We start from the raw sequence: 20,130 nt of genomic DNA on the forward strand, positions 1-20,130 counted from the left end.
TCCATATTTTTCACAGTGCTGAAAAAGAATGGAGACTGCAGGGCAATTCAAGTCAACAGGTTCGTCAAACTGAGGCATTTCAGAATGGATCCATCTCCAAATCCCTACAACCAGAAGAATTTCTCACATCAATAGATCTAACAGAAGCGAACCTCCACATCTCAGTATTTTGCAGCCAAAGAAGGTTCTTTGCCATAGGGCAACACCTAAAATCCATGGCACTACCATTTGGCCTCTTGTTGGCACCAAGAGTCTTCACGAAGAACTTGATCAATCCAGTTATACAACTAAGGGTGCAAGGCATCTGCACCCACCGTTATGGCCAATTTGTTGATCACATTATGTTCTATGACCAACTAACACAAAGACAGAGATTCGACTGTTTGCTGTCTATAGGAATACCGATTTCTTGTCAGTATTCATAAAAGCTCTCTAGGGCCTTCCCTCTGCTGCCTTAATTGACTTGGTCACAAGCTCGGGAACTGGCCACCTCCACCTGGAGGGCTCAATGGGTAGGCTGTGAGTGTAGAAATCTAAGGGCTGGGGGAGTCGGTTGTGCCATGTTATGGGGGGAGCAGTCGGGTGTCTTTACAGCTCCTGCTCTTCTTACTTGTCTACATGAGACAGGAGCATGACATGGAGGTATGGCCAGCTGGCATCAATTCTGGGGGCCTTGAAGCTTGACATTTTTTTTCAGGGGTTCCTCCACAGTCCAAAAGTTGAAAAAGTCTGCTGTAGAGACTACTCGGAGAATAGAAGATTTGGGTAACAGATTAAATGCAACATGTAATTGCCCTTTTCTAGTGGAACTGATGGCAAAGAAAATGAAGATGAGGTTATAGGCAATCCGCAAGAACAAGTTGTTATTGCTGATAATTCTTGCACAACTGATGGGCCTACCAATTTCAAGTATTGACATGATACAGTGGGGAGGACTGCATTCAATACTCTGCATCGACTTCTAAGGCCTTTCTAGATACAAATTATGAATAAGAAGGATCTTTCTATCAGGGACTCTCTTAAAGAAAAAAAACAGTCTTGTGTGATGGACAAGAATAACCAGTTTTAGGGCAACATTAGAAGGCTTGCCAGTACAGGGTCGAAAAGAAGTGAAAAGAGCCTCCCCATCAGCCTACTAGACCTTTGGGCAATTTACCTAGCCCTAATATACTTCAGACCACAAATAAGCGAACATATTCTAATCGGAACAGACAATGTGTCTGCCAAAACTTATTTTAACAAGCAAGGAAGTACCAGAAGTAACACAGAGAAGTCATAAGAATCCTAACATTGTCAGAAGACCCTGATATTAATGCAGAACACAAAGGGGTCAATGAATATCCAGGTGGATTGGCTCAGCAGATTGACTAGGTTTTCTCAACTAGGGTTTCATGAAAACCTGGGGGGTGGGATGGGGTTTGACAGCCCTGAAAGGGTTTCCCAAATAGTGGGAATTTATATATCATCAATAAACGTTAAACAAATTTCTGTCTGTCTATCTTTAAATTTGTTAAACGTTTATTGGTGATATTCCTATATGTGGTCATATCAACCTGCCACCCTCTCCCAAAATTGCCAGTGATCGGACTGGAGGGGATGGGATTATACAACTTCTAGGGTTTCTCAAAGCCTGATGAATGTTTCAGGGGGTTCTCAATGGTAAAAAAAAGTTGAGAAGGCTGAGATAGATTGTTTGGGGGGGGGGGAAGAATGATCCCTGACAAAAAGTCTGAACCAGTTGATCACATCCTACTTTGGTCTTCCTCTAGTGAATCTCATCACTTCACCAGTCAACAGTTAAGTGAACTGGTATTTCACCAGATTTTTCCATCCAAAGGCTGAAGCAACAGATGCTCTAATATCCCAGCGGCCAAATGATCTTATCTTTGTATATCTAACTGCTCTGGTTCTTCCTAAATTGATCGGGAATATCAAGGAACAGAAGGCAAAAATCATATTAGTGTCATTGTATTGGCCTTGATGTCCATAGTTCTCTTCAGGAAATTGTCACTGCCATTACCATTCCCAATATCAAAGGACATGCTTTAATAAGGTCCTGCATAGCAGCCACATCCTGAATTGCTGCATTTAACCACATGGATATTGAGTGGGACAACTCTTTGAAGAAGGGACATTATTGACTTCTAGAAAACAAATTTACTAATAGAATATTCAACACTTGGAAAGAGTTTGTCAGGTGATGCAGAAAAAATGTTTTGATCCACTGAAACCAAAGAATAAATCAATTCAAGGGAATGTGTGTATCCAAATATCCTAACATATATCACTTTCTCAAGGGTGTTGCTTTAGAAGATCCACCTCAGCTGCATATTTAATGCAGAAATTGTGCGCTGTATTCACAGCCCTTACTAGGCATCCCTTCTAACCTATTAAAGAAATTCCTCTTAAATGGTGGATGATGAAAACCATATTTCTTATAACAGTCACATTTGACAAGGACTATTTCAGATTTTGGTGCACTGTTAATGAATCCTGGACTGTAGTCAGGAGGACAGATCCTGCCTTCAAACCAAAGGTGAATTCGATCTTTCACAAATTTCAGTAAATTTGCTCTCTATCATTTTGCCTGAATCCCTCTCTTCCTGAGGAAATACTATGGCATACATTAGATGTAAGACACATGCTTAAAACTTTTGTTCATAGGACAGACAATTTTAGGAAAATTTAATCATTTATTTACATCTCACTGAATAAAGAGTTCAGGATGTCAAAATTGTCTATTAGCAGCACTGTTAAGGTTTGCATTATTGAAGATTCAAAACAAGGTACTGACTGAGATTGCCATCCATTCTGTATAAAGTCTCCTAATAAATGTAGCTTTGCTAGGCCTGCTACGATTGAAGAGGTCTGCAATGTGGCCACCTGGTCTACCATATCCATGATTGTAAGGTACAACAAGGCCAACATCTGTGATTTGTTGATGCAGTGTTTGGAAGAAGAACATTGCACCATATTCTAAATTTAGAATACAATGACTCACCCAAAAAAAGGGAATATTACCTTGGGAGGTCTCACCAAGATGGCCTCAGAGGGAGAACGAGCCACTGGATCCTTATTGTGAAGAGTTCCTCTCTTCTGAGGAAAGGAGGACATCTTGTCATCATCTGTATGCATTCTTCTATTCTACAGGACCACTTCCAGTCCTTTTGTTTACTTACCTTGCTATTGTTCAACTTCTTGTTATACTTTATGTGTATTTGTTCTGCCATAGTTGAGGTTAGTTAACGGCTTTTGGAGTTGCCAAAACAGAAGATATGGGTGACTTCTACCAGGAGGCAGGAAGTGGAAAGATTTGCTCCTGCTTTCCTGAATGGAGAATGTGAATCACCCACCAAGATGTCCTCCTTTCCTCAGAGGAGAAAGATCCTTTGCAGTAAGTATCCAATGAGCCATTTTCAGAGTATTTTAGTAACATCTTGGTAATTACAACAGCCCTGTAAGAGAGGTTCTTATTTCCATCCCTTATATTTCACATAAAGGCTTATGGTAAAACCCTGTGAAAAGTTATTTCAGTGTATGACCACTGGCTTCAGTGCACTTAGACTGGAGTAGTTAAGCATAGGGTTGTATGGTTAGGCTGGGAGAGATTGGTTTATTGGTGGCCATTTAGTGAGTTCATGGCTGATATGCAGTTTAAACCCGATCCTTCCTGGTTAATAATCTTGGTGCTATCTTAGCTAGGAGGATAGAGTTGCTTCTGGTAGTGAGTGGGTTGATCATAAGCCATGTGAAATAGGTTGTGTTGATCTAATGTGGATTTAGCTGTTAAGTAACACATTTTTAATGGCTAGTAATTACATTTTATAGCATTGATGAAGTAGTTTGGGAGGTTTTATTCATAGCAATATGTGGACTGAGAACTTCCAGAAGTACAGGCAGGATTTCAAAGAGGCAAAGGAACTAGAGATCAAACTGCCAACATATGCTGGATCATGGAGAAAGCTAGGGAGTTCCAGAAAAAACATCTATTTCTGCTTCATTGACTATGCTAAAGCCTTTGATTGTGTGGAGCACAACAAATTGTGGCAAGTTCTTAAAGAGATGGGAATACCAGAGCATCTTATCTGTCTCTTGAGAAACATATATGCAGGTCAAGAAGCAACAGTGAGAACCGGGCATGGAATCACTGATTGGTTCAAAATTGAGAAAGGAGTTCGGCAAGTCTGTATACAGTCGCTATGCCTATTTAACTTGTATGCGGAGCACATCATGAGAAAGGCGGGGTTAGATGAGTCACAAATTGTGAACAAGATTGCAGGGAGAAATATCAACAACCTCAGATATGCAGACGATACCACTCTAATGGCAGAAAGCAAAGAGGAACTAAAGAGCCTCTTGATGCGGGTGAAGGAGGAGAGTGCAAAAGTTGGTTTGAAACTCAATATCAAGAAAACGAAGATCATGGCATCCAGCCCTCTCAATTCCTGGCAAATAGATGGGGAAGAAATGGAGGTAGTGAAAGATTTTATTTTCCTGGGCTCCAAGATCACTGCAGATGGGGACTGCAGCAAAGAAATTAAAAGACACTTGCTCCTGGGGACGAAAGCTGTGGCAAATCTAGACAGCATCCTAAAAAGCAGAGACATTACCCTGCCAACTAAAGTGCGTCTAGTCAAGGCTATGGTATTCCCAGTTGCAATGTATGGCTGTGAAAGTTGGACCATAAGAAAGGCTGAGCGTCAAAGAATTGAGGCTTTTGAACTCTGGTGCTGGAGAAGACTCTTGCGAGTCCCTTGGACTGCAAGGCAAACAAAACAGTCAGTCCTAGAGGAGATCAGCCCTGATTGCTCCTTAGAAGGCCAGATCCTGAAGATGAAACTCAAATACTTTGGCCACCTCATAAGAAGGAAGGACTCCCTGGAGAAGAACCTAATGATGGGAGCAGTTGAGGGCAAAAGAAGAAGGGGACGACAGAGAATGAGGTGGCTGGATAGAGTCACTGAAGCAGTCGGCGCGAACTTAAATGGACTCCAGGGAATGGTAGAGGACAGGAAGGCCTGGAGGATCATTGTCCATGGGGTCACGATGGGTCGGACATGACTTCGCACCTAACAACAACAATTCATAGGCTAAAATATATGGTAAATGAGTTTCAGGCATTGGAAGTTGAAGTTTTCTGTTCCCCCCTCCCCCCCTCCAAAAATAGGCTGGGGCCAGCATTTTTATTGGTGCTGGATTATTTATGTGGACAATCAGATGCTCAGAAAATTAAAAGCAAAAGCAGTGGCAACTAAATTGACCAAAATGTGTGTGAACTTCTCTTCAGTAATCATCATTGACTGAATGTTTAAAAAAATACAGGAGGGAGGTGTTGATAGTTATATCATTTGTTGGCTGCTGGTCACAGTGCCTTGCAATCTTCCTAGATGGTGGTGTAGCACTGGGTGGCGTTGGTATCAGTTTGTACCTTGGGCTTTCTGGGAAGAAGGTGGTACAATTGCAGCAACTCCCATTGCTAATGTATTAATTGATGCTTAATCAAATGCCTCTTAAAATCAGACATAACACACAAGTCCCTTAGAAAGCTGACAGTAGAGAGAAAAATGGTAGTTCTTATAGTAACATTATCGGATACTAATTTTAGTCAAATGAGCTACCTGGGGTAGGGCAAGTCATGTTTTCAATCCTTTCCCACATATCAGCCAGCTTGGTGTAGTGGTTAGGAATGTGGACTTCTAATCTGGTGAGCCGGGTTTGATTCTGCACTCCCCCATATGCAACCAGCCGGGTGACCTTGGGCTTGCCACAGCACTGATAAAGCTGTTCTGACTGAGCAGTAATATCAGGGCTCTCTCAGCTTCACCTACCTCACAGGGTGTCTGTTGTGGGGAGAGGAAAGGGAAGGTGACCGTAAGCCGCTTTGAGACTCCTTCAGGCAGAAAAAAGAGGCATATAAGAACCAACTCTTCTTCCTCTTCTTCTTCTTCCTCTTCTTCCTCCTTAGCCATTTATTAGTGTTTTTCCTGAAAAAGCTAACAGAATGTATAAGATTTTGGTATGAGTTCTCAAAAGGTCCTATGAGGTTAATCTGCTCTGTAATTGTAAATTAAGTCTGCCTTGAGGTCTGCATTTCTGTGTCATATATTAACTTGCAAGACAAAATAAATGTATGTGTTACATGCATATAGAATAATGTTTAATATTATCTGAAACTGTTTGGACACTGTTTTAATTTAGTCATCAGCAGACAGTGGCCTATTAGCCAAATGTCACCTGTGGAAGATTGCTGTTTGTATATACATGGCTGTCACAACTCTTCCTTGTTCCTCTCACACTCCCTTTGGCCTTTTATCTGCTTTGTTTTCAGTATTGGAAAACGGATGATTATAAGACATTACTCCAGAATCCATTTTTTACTTAGGTGGGGGAGAGGATGGAGGGAAAGTGGACGTAGCAATGGCCTAGCAATGGCTCTGCAACTCCTTTTGGCTTCTACCCATTTCTATGCTCTGATACAAAGAGACTTGTGCCTGCTGATTTGGCCTATTGCCTGTTTTGTATTGGTCCATTAGCAAACTCAGTTCAAGATCTGCAACCTAGCATGATGCTTTGTGGGAAATTGGTATAATCTGTTCTCTGTCTTTTTTGGGGGGAAATTTAGTTTATACTAAGAGTATGTCCAGATTAAAATACCTATTAATGTACATGTATGTGCTAGTCTTGCATGAACACCATGGTTATAAGATGCATGTTATTTTCAGGTAGGAAAGATGAGTTACTGCAGTTGGTTGAACAGTTTCACCCAGAAAGTAGTAATGAATGGATCGCCATCAATCTGGAAAGAGGTATTGAGTGGGATCCCACAGGGATCAGTTATGAAAGCCATTTGGGTGAAGGAGTGGATAAATAGCTAGTTTGTACCATTTTAGGCCACATTTATAGAAATATAGCAACTTAATTGATGGGAAATAATATGCTTGTCTCTGGGTTCACTTGCTTGAAAATCTTGGATGTAGAAAAGTCAGACTTTTTAATTCTTTGTCATTAGATGTCATGAGAATACAATTTAACTATACAAGTTGTTTTAATGAATGCATTAAAAGGGTACATATTCCTATTAATATTGTTATTCAAACATATGATATTGCTTTGGACTTAGTTGTTTGTCAGTGGAAAGGAAGAAATCTTGTGTCAGGTATCTGTCAGAAAATGTTCAGCCCACCCTGTTAAAATGTCATATGAACAGAGGCACAGTGTCATCAACTGCTAACCATTCTGAGATGCATGAACTCAGTGACACTTACATAAGCTAATTTCCCACTTCCTACCACAACCTGTGTCCCCCTGAAAACTATGCTCCTGGGGTTTGGTAGATCCTGGGGACAGCATGGGATCTGAAGTATGGATTGCAGTAAGAAGGAGGAATCTCTGAAAGTTTTCTAGTTTCTTTCTGGCCCAAACAGCACTCTTCCTCTTTGTTGGTTCAGCATTATTAGAGCCAATCTATATTCACAACATTGTCAGTTTTTCTTATATTTCATGTTCACATTTGAAAATGTAGAAATAAATATTTTTCCATGGCAGCCTTAACGGAGAGCTGAATTTTACAAAGTGGAAAGCCATTTAAAAAATAATTAGCTTTGCAGCCCTAAGAGATATCTGTAATACATGCAATAATAAGTGTCTGTTCTTCAGATCAAGATTTCCTCTATTTAGAAAACCAACCTTTTTAATTCTGTGTTTTTCTGACAGATGTGTCAGTTTCATTCCTGCTGAGGGCAGTCAGAGCAGATGGTAAGCAATGAAAAAGTTCAGACACATTAGAAGAGGTGTGCTTATCTGTCTTATTCCATGCATATTTTACAACTGTAGGGAATAATCCATAAGCTTGGAGAGTGAATACAATGAATTCAGGTGCTTAATTCACATACAATTTCATGTTATCATTGAGTAACAGCTTGCTCTGGGACCTAATGAAATATTGCATTTAAGGGTACCTTGCTGAGTTTCCAAGTTTCACCACTGACAGTGCTACAGCTGTAGTCAATATATTAAAAGAAGTGTTCTTCATCTTGTGGCAAATTTTAGAAAGGGAAAGTAGTTGGCTCCTTGTCTCAATTGGCAAAGATTTCAGAAAAGAAACTGGTTCTTTGTGGTTCAAGTCTTGTTTGGCATAGGAAAATGGGCACAAGTTGGTTTTCAAGCTCTTTTTAAAAATGAATGGTTTATTTCACAGGAAACTGCCTGTGGCATGAATCAATATAAAAAATTATGAAAAAGCATACAGAAACAAAAACAATCACCCAAATCTTGCAGTAAAAGTAGTGAAGCATGCATGTGTATATCAAACCCATTTTACTATGAATGATATTGGAAATATTGCTGGAAATGCAATTTAGGTTTCTAAGATTTGTCTTAGAAACACTTTCTCCTCTTCTGTAAGTCATTCTATGATATAACATCTGATGAACTTTCTGTTGCTTGGTAGAGTTAATGGGAAGCTAGGACCCTTCAAATATAGTCTATTTCTCTGGCCAGAAGGGACCAGAGAAACTGGATAAATAAAGGGAAGTTAGGGTATGAATTTCTCTAGGGCCTGTTTATTAGAGTATGCATTTCTCTAGGGCCTGTTTATGTTGCTTTCTTGTTGAATAACATCTGTATCATTCCTATACGAAGGTTGATTGACTTAACACCATTTCACTGACACATTAAATTGGGGATGGCCAACTTTTCTGTCCTTTGGTTCCAGAACTGGATATTACTCCTACCCCTGTGATGTCATCACCCAGTCTCTGTAATTTAATAGTGGGTGGGGAGATTGAACTGCCTATCATTGGTTCGGCCACAAAGAAAGTGAGAAAATTATGCTCCATTCCCTCCACTGCTGGTGCTGGGTTCAATGACAATAACTGGAAAAAATTACAGTGAATGTAATGTGGTCCCTGACAGTAGAACCTTCATATAAATTATTATAACTGTTTTCCATTTGTATTGTACTTACTTGATAAAGAGTTGTGCTCTTCTTTTATGAAACCATTAGTTCTGCCCTTAACATAGAAGTGAGTGTGTGTAATTTGTTCTCTATGTAGGCATACTTCTGTACAGAGGTATTCACTAACCAAATTATTTTGAGCAAATTTGGATAAAATTAGCATAGCAGGGGGAATGGTTGAAGCATGTTTTGGCCAAATATATGGAATGTGTTTTTCTGTCTTTAATATGTATTTTGCTTGACATTTTGTTTTATATTGAAAGAATAAAAGAAAAACTGTTTTAATCCATGTTGTGGTTTTGAAATAAGTGATACATTTACTTGATGTTGTTAACAGAGTTTGTGGATGCACTTAGATGTTTGCAATGAGCACTGTGGCTGGCATGCCCCAGTGTTTTGGATACCAATGCATACAGCTCCATAGTAATCGAATTTATCAGAAACGAACGTCATGAGCATAGTGGTCCCACTGGGGGTTGACACAGCGGAAACTTCATTTTTGGAAATGGCTGCAGGCTCAGAGTGAGTATCGTAGCCTAACTGCAAGTTTGTAAGCCTGATTGTGTGTTATGTTTTTAGTCATCTGTAAACCGTTTGTTGCCAAATTTCCGTTATCCCACTTCTGAGAATAAATGAGAAGTTTGAGGTTTGATCAGGTTTACCTAAAACAAGATGTATTTTTTAAGCATGAGTGTTCTTCTTGGAAGTCTGACTTCAGCTTTCAGATTGAATATATAACAGCCCATTTTGTTACTATTCTAGTAAACGTTTTTAATTATATAGCATTTGATATAGAACCAGTAAGGCTCTACTGCCCTTTCCCCCCTATTTAATTTATTTCATGAGGAGCTGGAGAAAGTAGAGCGAGACTCAGAATGCTGTTACATAACTAAAGCTTAAAATAGAAGAATATTAGTCAGGAGCTCCTTAATTATTTTCTTTTCTTTGGAGGGTACTGCTTTTATATCAGCAGCCCAGGAAACGTGCACTGTTGTGCTTATACTACCACTAGATGTCACTGGTTAAACTTACTGGGATTTCAGATAATGCTAAACAGCATATGGGCAGACTCCCACGCTTCTTATGTGTTCATAAAAACAATAACTATTATTGATGTTAATGTACTCCTGCCCTGCAGTAATTTTTGTGCAGTTATATTTTATGTTGCACAATCCTTTGTGTTGTTCAAGTGGAAGCTCTCTTATTTATTTTATTTATTTAGATTTCTATACCACCCATTTCTTTGCAGCTCTGGGCGGTTTACACAGAACATTATAACTTACATGAAACATTATACAGACTATAACATCAAAACAATTTTCAATAAAACATCAAAAGATTACAAAACCACAATTATAATATAATAACAATTAACAGTAACTTTGGGAGAGTCATGGACAGGCGTCTGGGGGGACCAGCAGGTGGTTCTGAGTCGGTCAGCCTCAAGCAAATGCCTGGTGGAAGAGCTCCCTCTTGCAGGCCCTGCGGAACTGTGGAAGTTTGGGTAGGGCTCTGATCTCCTCAGGGAGCTCGTTCCACCAGGTGGGGGCCAGGACTGAGAAGGCTCTGGCCCTTGTTGAGGTCCGACGTGCTTCTCTGGGGCCAGGGATCCACAGCCAGTTGGAGGTGGCGGAGCGTAAGACTCTTGGGGGTATAGGCAGGAAGGCGGTCTCTCAGATAAACTTCACATGAGAGCTTCACACCCTTACCACTACAGCAGTTTTAAATGAGTCCTATAGCTAATGTTATACTAGACGTTTCCTTGGATTCCATATAACTGCTCAACATAAACATTAGATTTTTATTTTTACTTTTTATTAATCTCTTAATACTGATCTCTAAGTACTGACAGTTAAAAGAAAAAAAGCCAAAATAAAAATAAACTGTTAAATCTGACATCTTAACTTTCCCCCCTCTACCTAGACCTGAATCTGTAGAAGCTAGCCCTGTGGTCGTTGAGAAGTCAAACAGTTATCCTCACCAGCTATATAACAACAGCTCTCATCATTCCCACAGTTATATTGGTTTGCCTTATGCGGTAAGTTTTTGTTTAAACAAGACTACATGTTCAAGTTCTTCAATTGCAGTTTTACATGATCGTCAGTCACTTGTGTTTGTGTGACTTATAATAAAACCATACCACTAAAATGGCGAAATTATAGAAGAGGTTAGTTTTAATTTGTCATAATGCCAGTACTGAGTCTTAAATTCTGTCAAGAGTAGACTTGAAATTCAAATTATTCTGGGTATAGTGCTGCATCTTAACTTGATCATGTAAATGTGTTTTGGCTTCTGCTATAATAGAAATGGCAATTAAAGAGGTAACTGTGACAACCAGAGGTAGTGTCTTTAATTAGCAGGTGGCCAGAGGTATCTAGTTCCATTCTGTTTGCCATTAAAAAGTTCTTAACTGGTAAGGCATGGGATTATGTTGCTTTTCCCAACTTTTGACCCTGTAAATATATTGTAAGATACCTTGTAGGGAACTTGTTTCTGCTCCCAAGGAGTAACAGAAAATGAATAAAATGTATCTGTTCTGATTATTGCTGTAAAAAAGTCAACTGTACTTTATGATATCCTCCATTTGCTGTAGTTCACAGATGAAGGTAAATACCCAAACCCTATGACTTGAAATCTGAACAATGCAGTTCTTACATCACATGAGCAGCCCTTGGTTTAACAGGACTGATGTTTAAGGTGTCTTTCCAAACCTGGATGGCCTGCCCAAAATTTCACGTAATTAATTTCACATAATTGAGAAACCTCTAAATCAGGGATTCCCAATGAGGCTTAAAGGGAACTCTGAAGTCAAATCTCGAAAGTTCCCAGGCTGAAAGGTCTCAGAGAACCAACTAACTCTGGCCATGCCCCCCAAACCACCCCCACTCACATTGGTGCAGGGGTCTATGACTTGGTTGCACTGACATGTAGTTGTTGAAGGTCTGCATCAGCACATGAAAACCATGGAGAGGGGCCTGTACTGTTGAAACGTATCCTTACACTGTTTGCACTGTTTGCACTGTTTGCACTGTTAAAGTTAAAAGTTCAGTTAAATAAAAGTTTCAAGTACTTACTTTATTAAGAATGTTTATGTCTATGCCCAGGTTTGCTAGATTGTTCAAAGTGTCCTACATCAACATGATAAAATGAAATGTCAACAAAATTACTTTAAGAGTTTGGACCAACAGGGAATTTTTATACCAATAGTAGATAAATAACAGATAAACATGAGACTAATATATAGCTAGAACATCCTATTCAACAGTGCAAGAGAATGAAATAAAAAGGTCCTTGCCCAACAATGAAGGGGCCAGTTAAACCTATTGTGGGAGGATGTTCCAAAGACCTAGAACAAATAGTGAAAAAGCCAACAACAACCATCTCTAGAGGAAAAGATACACTGAAGGAAATCATAAAGTTACAATTTCTTTGTGAGAAGACTGGGATGAGGGGATTATTGAAACTACTTCCATAAAAATTAAAATAAACCAACATGAAAAACGGAAATAGGTGATTTTTCTATAAATGATTTTTCCAGGATCATAACTATGGCGCTCGCCCTCCTCCAACACCTCCAGCTTCTCCTCCACCATCAGTTCTTATAAGCAAGAATGAAGTAGGCATATATAGTGCTCCCAATTTTGACGAGACCTCCAGTGCTACGACTATCAGCACATCTGAGGATGGAAGCTATGGAACGGACATAACCAGGTGCATTTGTGGATTTACACATGATGATGGATATATGATCTGTTGTGACAAATGCAGGTAAAGTAGTTTTGCGTCTACACAAATGTTTAAGTATTTTTACTGTGTACCACAAAATATGTTTCTTATCATGGGAGGGCCATCCCCCCCCCCCCAGCAAACAGTTCTTATTGCAGGCATTTGAAAGACAGCATGAAAAAAATGGAAGAAACCATTTGTGGTGGCTACTGTTTTGCTTGCCTGTATAGGCAGGAGATTTGACAGGTCAGCCAAGCCCGTGAAGTCAAGTGGGGGTTACACTGAAAAAACCTTATGGTATAGATTTCATTGTGGATCTCTAGAAGGATAAGGGGGAAGCACTGAGTAGTAGGGAAGTAAACCAACATAGGTGTACACATTATCTTGTACCCAGGGCCTACATCATTAATGCCCCTGTTAGGATGCACTGGAGGGGATGCATTTTATAAAGATGTCTGTGCTGTTCTAAAGCGAAACCCTGGGGACAAAGTAGTAAGTGTACCAGATAGCAGATGCCCTTAGATCTGTTTTTGGTTTTGAATTGGCAGCCTACTTTATGAACCAAGTCCAAAGACCAATTTGTACATGAGTTTCTGAAATGGAAACTCTGCAAAAGAACAAAATTCATTTCCCTACGGGACATTTTGGCATGCTGCTTTGGATGGCATCCATGGATTGAATTGTCCCATCCTTTTGAATTTTCTTTTGAAATTGGGGGTGGAGTTGTGTTCTCAAGGGAAGAAAGGTAATGGTGGGTGTTGTGAAATAATATATAGAACAAGTGATGTGTAGTGGAGAAGACCTTGTAATTGTTGCACAGTACTTCAGTATTATACCCTTTTCAAGGGAAAGTTCAAAGTATTTTAATTCTTGAGTATTATTTGAATACTTTTTGCAATTAACTTGTATATATATATATTTTTTTATTATTTAAGTGTTTGGCAGCACATTGATTGCATGGGGATCGATAGGCAGCATATTCCTGACATATATCTGTGTGAACGTTGTCAACCTAGGTGAGTAATATATGGTTAATCAGAAATTATTGCTTTCATAGCTTGAATGCCCAGGATATCTTCATATCATATTTTGTAATAAATCTCCTGTGATATTGTTAGATTTTATTGCAGAATTAGTCATTGATTGGAAATGTTCTGTCCTATCCATAAAACATTCTTTAACATGAATGAACAAACAAAAATTCAGTGGTCCATGGAATCATAGAGGCATCTAGTCCAACCCCCTGCACATGCAGGAAACTCACAACTACCTGCCCACTCACAGTGACCTCAGATCCGTGCCCATATGATCTCCCCACCACCACCACCAGAATCCCTGGCCAATCTGGCCTGGAGAAAATTTGCCTTTTGACACCAAAGTGGCAATTGGCATTTCCTTGGGTATACAAAGGGCCACAGACCCACTGACTCAACCCTTCCTGCTCACTCTCTCCTGGCTAAAGTTCACAGAATCTGCATTTCTGTCAGATATCTAGCCTCTGCTCCAAAAAGGTCAGGAACAGGTTTTAACATGTAGATCAACTCACCTGTGTGGGCAAAACTGTGCTGGGTTGTGCACTAACTACCACCAATACACATTTGTGTGGAAAATTCCAAACACAGTCAGGTTCTCAGTCAAGTTCTCAGTAAGCAGGCTTAGTATGTTCAGCAAAAGCAATTTAGTTAAAAGAAATGAACTAAGCTAATGATTTCTTTGTTAAGACTGGTTGGTGATACACACAGAGAGATATTTCCCATCAAATCCACCTTCAACTCACATCACCCTCCTCCCAGTGTAAGGTAACATCCCCCCTTTCCAGGCACAGTTGTAATGCCCAGGTGTGAATTCCAATCCAGGCTTTGTGTATGTAAGAACATTGCATTACAGGTAACACAAAGCTTCCTCTACTCCCAGGCATCCAAATATCAACATAAGGTTAACATATAGCTGACACAGAGATCAAAGCAATACTATAAATAATCCTATACATCAAAGCAAACCCAAGATCATCAAATGCTTGCTCTGTCCTCCTTCTGCAGAGAACACAGAGACACAAATTATGCATACAGTAACACCATGGCAGGTTACAGATGCCAACCTGACGTGTGTGCTAGGGAATGTATGCCTAAATACATATCTGTATTCTGCTGCTCTGGAAAAGTAATCCAAAAGGCTGGAACAAAGAAAAAGAAAGTCAAAAATAACTATGCACATAGTGCAAATATACAAAATATATATAATTTAATATATTCAGAAATGCTAAAATATTTTAAAACAACAGTCCTATGGTTCAGGATATGTGCCTAATCCCAATGTCCATTTACATAAAATACAGGTTTAAAAGTACATATTGCCTCCATAAGCAAGAACCAATACCAAATATATTTTGGCACTAGTACTTTTTCAGTAGTAGAATTCAGATTGAACACATCATTAATTTAACAAAGACATACAGAGCACTGATCGTACACCGAATGGACTTTATTCATACTGAGATGTTCACCTGTGGAGTAAGTGATGTCAAATTTTCTTGTGATCCAACATGAGCTACTCATCAAGATGTAAAATATTCCCTTTGCCCGTTGATTGAAGACCAATGTGAAATGCTCAAAGCTCCAATAGAGTGTTCAGGTATAGCTAGAAAAAAAAGAACAGTTAGAAATCCATTGCCATCACTCAGCATCTGTTTCCCTCTATGTTCTGAAAGCGTCAAAAAATCTTCCATCCTATCGGAAAAAGAGAAAAGGGTTTGCGCAGCCAGACATCTGCCTTTCTAGCTACTGATACTGTGTGAATGAACACGAGAATGGCTTGAAGGGAATGAAATAACTGCAGTTATTTTTTAAACATATTTTTATCAAGCCTCAGAGCATAACACTCTGTGTCCTAATGAGAACCAGGAGTTTGGGTAAGGCAATGCTATGCATTGGAGATGATGGAAGCCACCACATGTCAGAGTAGGTAATGCTGACCTTGATAGATCATTTGTCTGGCAGTATAAAGTAATTTATTGTTGCAGCTAGCCTAGCTCTGTTCTCATGGACAAATTGTCACCTAGTGAGGTTTAGGTTTATATGAATCCCTAACTTTATTAGGTGGTGGATCTTTTATACCCCAGCCTTCTGGACTGAAAGAACTTCAGGATGCTTTCAGATGCCTTGATAGGCTTTTTTGTTAATTCTGTGGTTGGTCACTGGAATGAGGGTTCAAAGTAACTGACTCTAAGCACTCTTTTTAAGCATAGTAATAAATGAAAATAAAGGATGATGATGGGAGTAAATGGCAAAAAAACTAGAACAAATCCAGCCTTTCATGGCTTGGAGTCCAACAGGTGTTGCTGACAGCAAAGAAATATGTCTCTCTTAGCCTGCAATCGTAAAATGCCATCTACTAGAGCTTTTTAAGCTTGAAAGAAGCCAAGCCCATATCTCTTGTTTCAGTAAAGTTGTCATCAGACTTCTACAGCTTGTTTGAGAAGATTTTCCAGATAAAATATTCCACCTTGACAACTCATTGATCAGAAGTTCTGAACCAGAAACAACTTGGCTAGTCACAGTTGTTGATATGAGTTTCAGTTGATCCATTAGAGCAGTAGTTCTCAACCTTCCTAATGCCACGACCCTTTAATACAGTTCCCCCTGTTGTGATGACCCCCAACCGTAAAATTATGCAAGTGTTCTTTCACAGAAATTAAACCAAAACTGACAAATGCGTGAAGATCCATTGTTCATTATTGTATATAAATTGGTTTTTTTTTCTGTCGTTTCTCAGTTCAGTTCTGCCTCTTGTCCCACTATGCCAATCTCGCTCTTTTCGGCTGCTCTAGACAGACCAACGCTCTATCTTGATCTACCCCACAAAGCTGTTGTGTGAATGGTGTGTCCCCCTCCCCCGGCCAAGCTGGTTGCCCTGCCACGACCCCTGTGAAAGGGTCATTTGACCCCCAAAGGGGTCCCGACGCCCAGGTTGAGAAACACTGCATTAGAGGATTCTAATTTTGAATGTTTGCCTCGTCTTGGCTAACAGCAAAAAGCCATGAGATCTTGGTAGACATGGCCAATCAGATGGCAAGTTCATCTTGGATGAAGAAGCATGTTCCACTAGTTGTCAAAGTTGTAAGGGTACCCTTAAAGTCATTAGACCCAACAGAACTTAGGTGCCTAACCTGGCTGTGGCACAGTGGTAGAGCATCTGCATCAGATGCAGAAAGTTTCAAGTTTAATTCCCAGCATCTCCAGTAAAAAGATGAGATGTCAGGTGATATGAAAGGCCTCAGAGTCTGCTACCAGTCAGAATAGAAAAAACTGACCTCAGTAGCCTGAGCATCAGATGCTCATAGCGTTGTAGCTAAAGAAGGTACTGAGGAGTGTAAGGCGGATTAGTCTCAGTTACTTATGGTGATCCTTTTACATTGATTAGAAGAATTGTTCTTTCATTACCTGAAGGAATGTCAATGCAGCTTACAATCACCTTTCTTTCCTCTCCCAACAACAGACACCCCATCAGGTAGGTGATGTTGAGAGAGCTCTGAGAACTGAGACCAGTCTGAGGTCACCCGGTTGACTGCATGTGGAAGAATGGGGAATCAAGCCCCACTTTTCCAGATTAGAGGCTGTCGGTCTTAGTTACTGCAATTTAGCTGATGTCTTTTGCCAAAGAGAGGACAGGGATGTGTAAAAAAATCTTTGGGATTTCTCAGGTCTTCCAATATTATTTGACCTGTGTTCCTTGAGAATTTTGTGGGGTTAAGGTTGGGGGGAGGAGAGATGTTGCTCTGTAATGGTTCCAGTACTTCACCTGTAAAACATATTGTGAAGTGGCTACTATTCTTCCCTATGCTACCTGCCCTGTGGAGAACCCCAGGGTTCTAGTCTGTCTCCCATGTTATTTAAAACACCTATATGAAGCCACTGGGGAAGTTTATATGGAGATGTGTAGTGTGGTGTCATCAGTATGCTGAAGATACCAGCTCTATTCCTTTTTTATTAGAACCAGCTAAGTCTATTGCTTTCATGTACTGATGTCTGGAGACTGTAACGGATTGGACAAGAGTGAGTAAACTGAAACCCAATACATGTTAAGACACTGGAGTTGTTGAAAGCTGGTTATCAGGGAAAATACCAGGGTCTTAGTTTGGGTCTTAGTTTGTCTGAAAGACCAAGTTTAATGTTTGCCGTTTTCGTTGGGTCCAGCTTTCATTGTGGAGTTTTGTGTAATAACTATGAACAAAAATGCCCTTTACAAATGTAGGCTGATCTATTATCCATACCTGCTATTAAAACAAAAGGGCGCTGCTGCCATCATTTATGCTTAGGTGACTTCCAGAATATTTGTTGTTATCTGTTCTATGTGATGCTAATTATGAAGAATGTCAGGAAGTTTTAGTTGTCTCAAAATGCTGTTGCTTATCTTCTATGAGGCAAAAGCTTGTAGGAGATGCAAGTTCCTCCCCCTTCCCCACTCCGTGCTTCAAGAATTTAGTGATGCAACATTGGCCACTAGAAGGGTCTTTTCATTGATTATTCCCCAATAATCCTCCATTTTTTCCCCTTGCTTACCTCATTCTCTGCCAGATCTTATTGATGGGACCTTAATTGTTCAATGATTTCTTTGCTGCTGCTGTTTGAGATTCAGAGGTGTTTTTTAAATTATTTTTAACGTGCTGTAAATGCTCGTAAATTTCAAAATGGTATTTTTCTAAACTTATTTTCACAATTATTTAAGTTTTAATGTTTTAAAATTTAAACAATGTGTGTATATGGGTATATCTACTTAGTAGTTTCAGCTAAATAGTTATTCCTGTTTAACTATGCAGCTACAACAAAAAAGCAGAGGACTTTGCATGTGTCTGCATTATTTAGTTCTGCTGTGTTTTGTTATTGGTATATCTATTTAGTGTTGGACTTTACATCTAGTGTAAAAATGCTAGAAGAGACAACTCCATGTTAGGTGTTTTGCAGAATAATACTATACAGGATTACTCGAGTTTTACCCCATTGATTACAGTGAGTTTAAACTGACATATTTACATAGGATTACAATATAAATAGTGCTGAAATAGATTTAATATAGAACATTGTCACATTTTATATTTTTTATTATTTCTTCCTTTTGATATGTAGCTTCTGCAGAAAAATTTCCTTAAACTGTATTAACATACGATTTTTGTTTCCTTTTATTTAAAAAAACAGGAGCTTGGATAAAGAAAGGGCAATATTGCTGCAACGTAGAAAAAGGGAAAACATGTCAGGTAGGTACCAAAGTTGATGAAATCTAATTAAGTTGATTACTGAACTCTTTTAATATATTGACATGGAATGCCCTGTACCTTTTCATTTAAAGTTACTAATATTTTGCCAGGAAATTAGATTGACTTTTTCATTAATCAAGCAGAATATGTACATGGAATGTAATGAGAATTTAGTTTATTTTGACACTCTAAAAAACTGCTTCTGCCTTTCTTTGACACATCAAAATAAAAAGCTCTTCAGAAAGTTTTCTACTGTAAGAAAACGCAATTATTCAGTATCTGGGTCAAGTAAAACTCCATGTCTCTTAACTGAATCAACAAGGGTCAGACTGTTTCCACACTAACTTTACTGCCCCTGTTCCTGTGTGGGAGCATAAATCCAGGGCAGATGAGGTACACTGGGCCAAATGCTCCCCCGTGTGGAAGCAAGAAAAGGCAGGGCAACTTGCCCTGACTCAGATTCCTGCCTGCAGCCTGGTATGAAGCCTCCAGTGTGGAAACAGGCTCAAATAAACCATATCAGAAGCAGGGAGCACAATGTCCTTCAAGATCTCTGCCTTCGCAAACAGAGTTATCTCTGTGTTTTCAGGATTTAGTTTCAATTTCTTCTCTGAACCACAGCAGCTAGGCTGTTATTCAGGACCTCTACTGCATCTGCAGAAGATTTGGATAAGGATATATAGTGTACAAGTGGGGCCTTCACCGATCCCAGGATCTTGTCAACATTCTTCACAGAAACTCTGTCAAAATAGTCCGTAAATAGTCCAGGCTATGTATTAGACGTTTCTTCTGTTGATCCGCGGCTACAAGTGTAATCCTGATCAAGGCATATTCTCAATATTTTAACAGCAAAAAGCGTGGCAAAAGAATATGCTTACATAAGTGCTTCAAGTCACAAGTAACAAGGCAAAAAGGGATGTGCTCAACCTGGGAAAATGTGCTTCAGTTTGTGGCGTACCTACACACTAAACATGGACCATCATGAACTCAACCTGTTTCATAGAATCATAGAGTTGGAAGGGGCCATACAGGCCATCTGTTCCAACCCCCTGCTTAATGCAGGATCAGCCTAAAGCATCCAGGATAAGTATCTGTCCAGCCACTGTTCAGTCACTTTTTGGTGTAGTAGAACCCTCCCACAGATGCTAAAGACATCAGACTCACAGTGCATCTCTGGCCGACTCTCTTCTACCTGCCC

The 20,130-nt window shown here is 39.6% G+C and overlaps 1 protein-coding gene across 10 annotated transcripts in view; it reads left to right on the forward strand.

Moving 5' to 3' along the window:
• Positions 1 to 20,130, forward strand: part of KMT2E (lysine methyltransferase 2E (inactive)) — an 85,282-nt gene that overhangs the window by 14,103 nt on the left and 51,049 nt on the right. For 3 of the 10 annotated variants that reach the window (XM_077338114.1, XM_077338118.1, XM_077338117.1), the window contains 8 exons: positions 3,233 to 3,394; positions 6,723 to 6,806; positions 7,714 to 7,755; positions 9,294 to 9,478; positions 10,880 to 10,994; positions 12,495 to 12,724; positions 13,618 to 13,698; positions 18,874 to 18,932. In XM_077338114.1, coding sequence (XP_077194229.1) covers positions 9,408 to 9,478; positions 10,880 to 10,994; positions 12,495 to 12,724; positions 13,618 to 13,698; positions 18,874 to 18,932 — 556 coding nt within the window. In that variant the 5' untranslated portion in view covers positions 3,233 to 3,394; positions 6,723 to 6,806; positions 7,714 to 7,755; positions 9,294 to 9,407. The remainder of the gene's footprint in view (positions 1 to 3,232; positions 3,395 to 6,722; positions 6,807 to 7,713; positions 7,756 to 9,293; positions 9,479 to 10,879; positions 10,995 to 12,494; positions 12,725 to 13,617; positions 13,699 to 18,873; positions 18,933 to 20,130) is intronic. The other 7 variants (XM_077338108.1, XM_077338109.1, XM_077338111.1 and 4 more) reach the window with 4 other exon arrangements.

The sequence above is a fragment of the Paroedura picta genome, chromosome 5 (genome assembly GCF_049243985.1).
Source record: "Paroedura picta isolate Pp20150507F chromosome 5, Ppicta_v3.0, whole genome shotgun sequence".
Lineage (NCBI taxonomy): Eukaryota > Metazoa > Chordata > Lepidosauria > Squamata > Gekkonidae > Paroedura > Paroedura picta.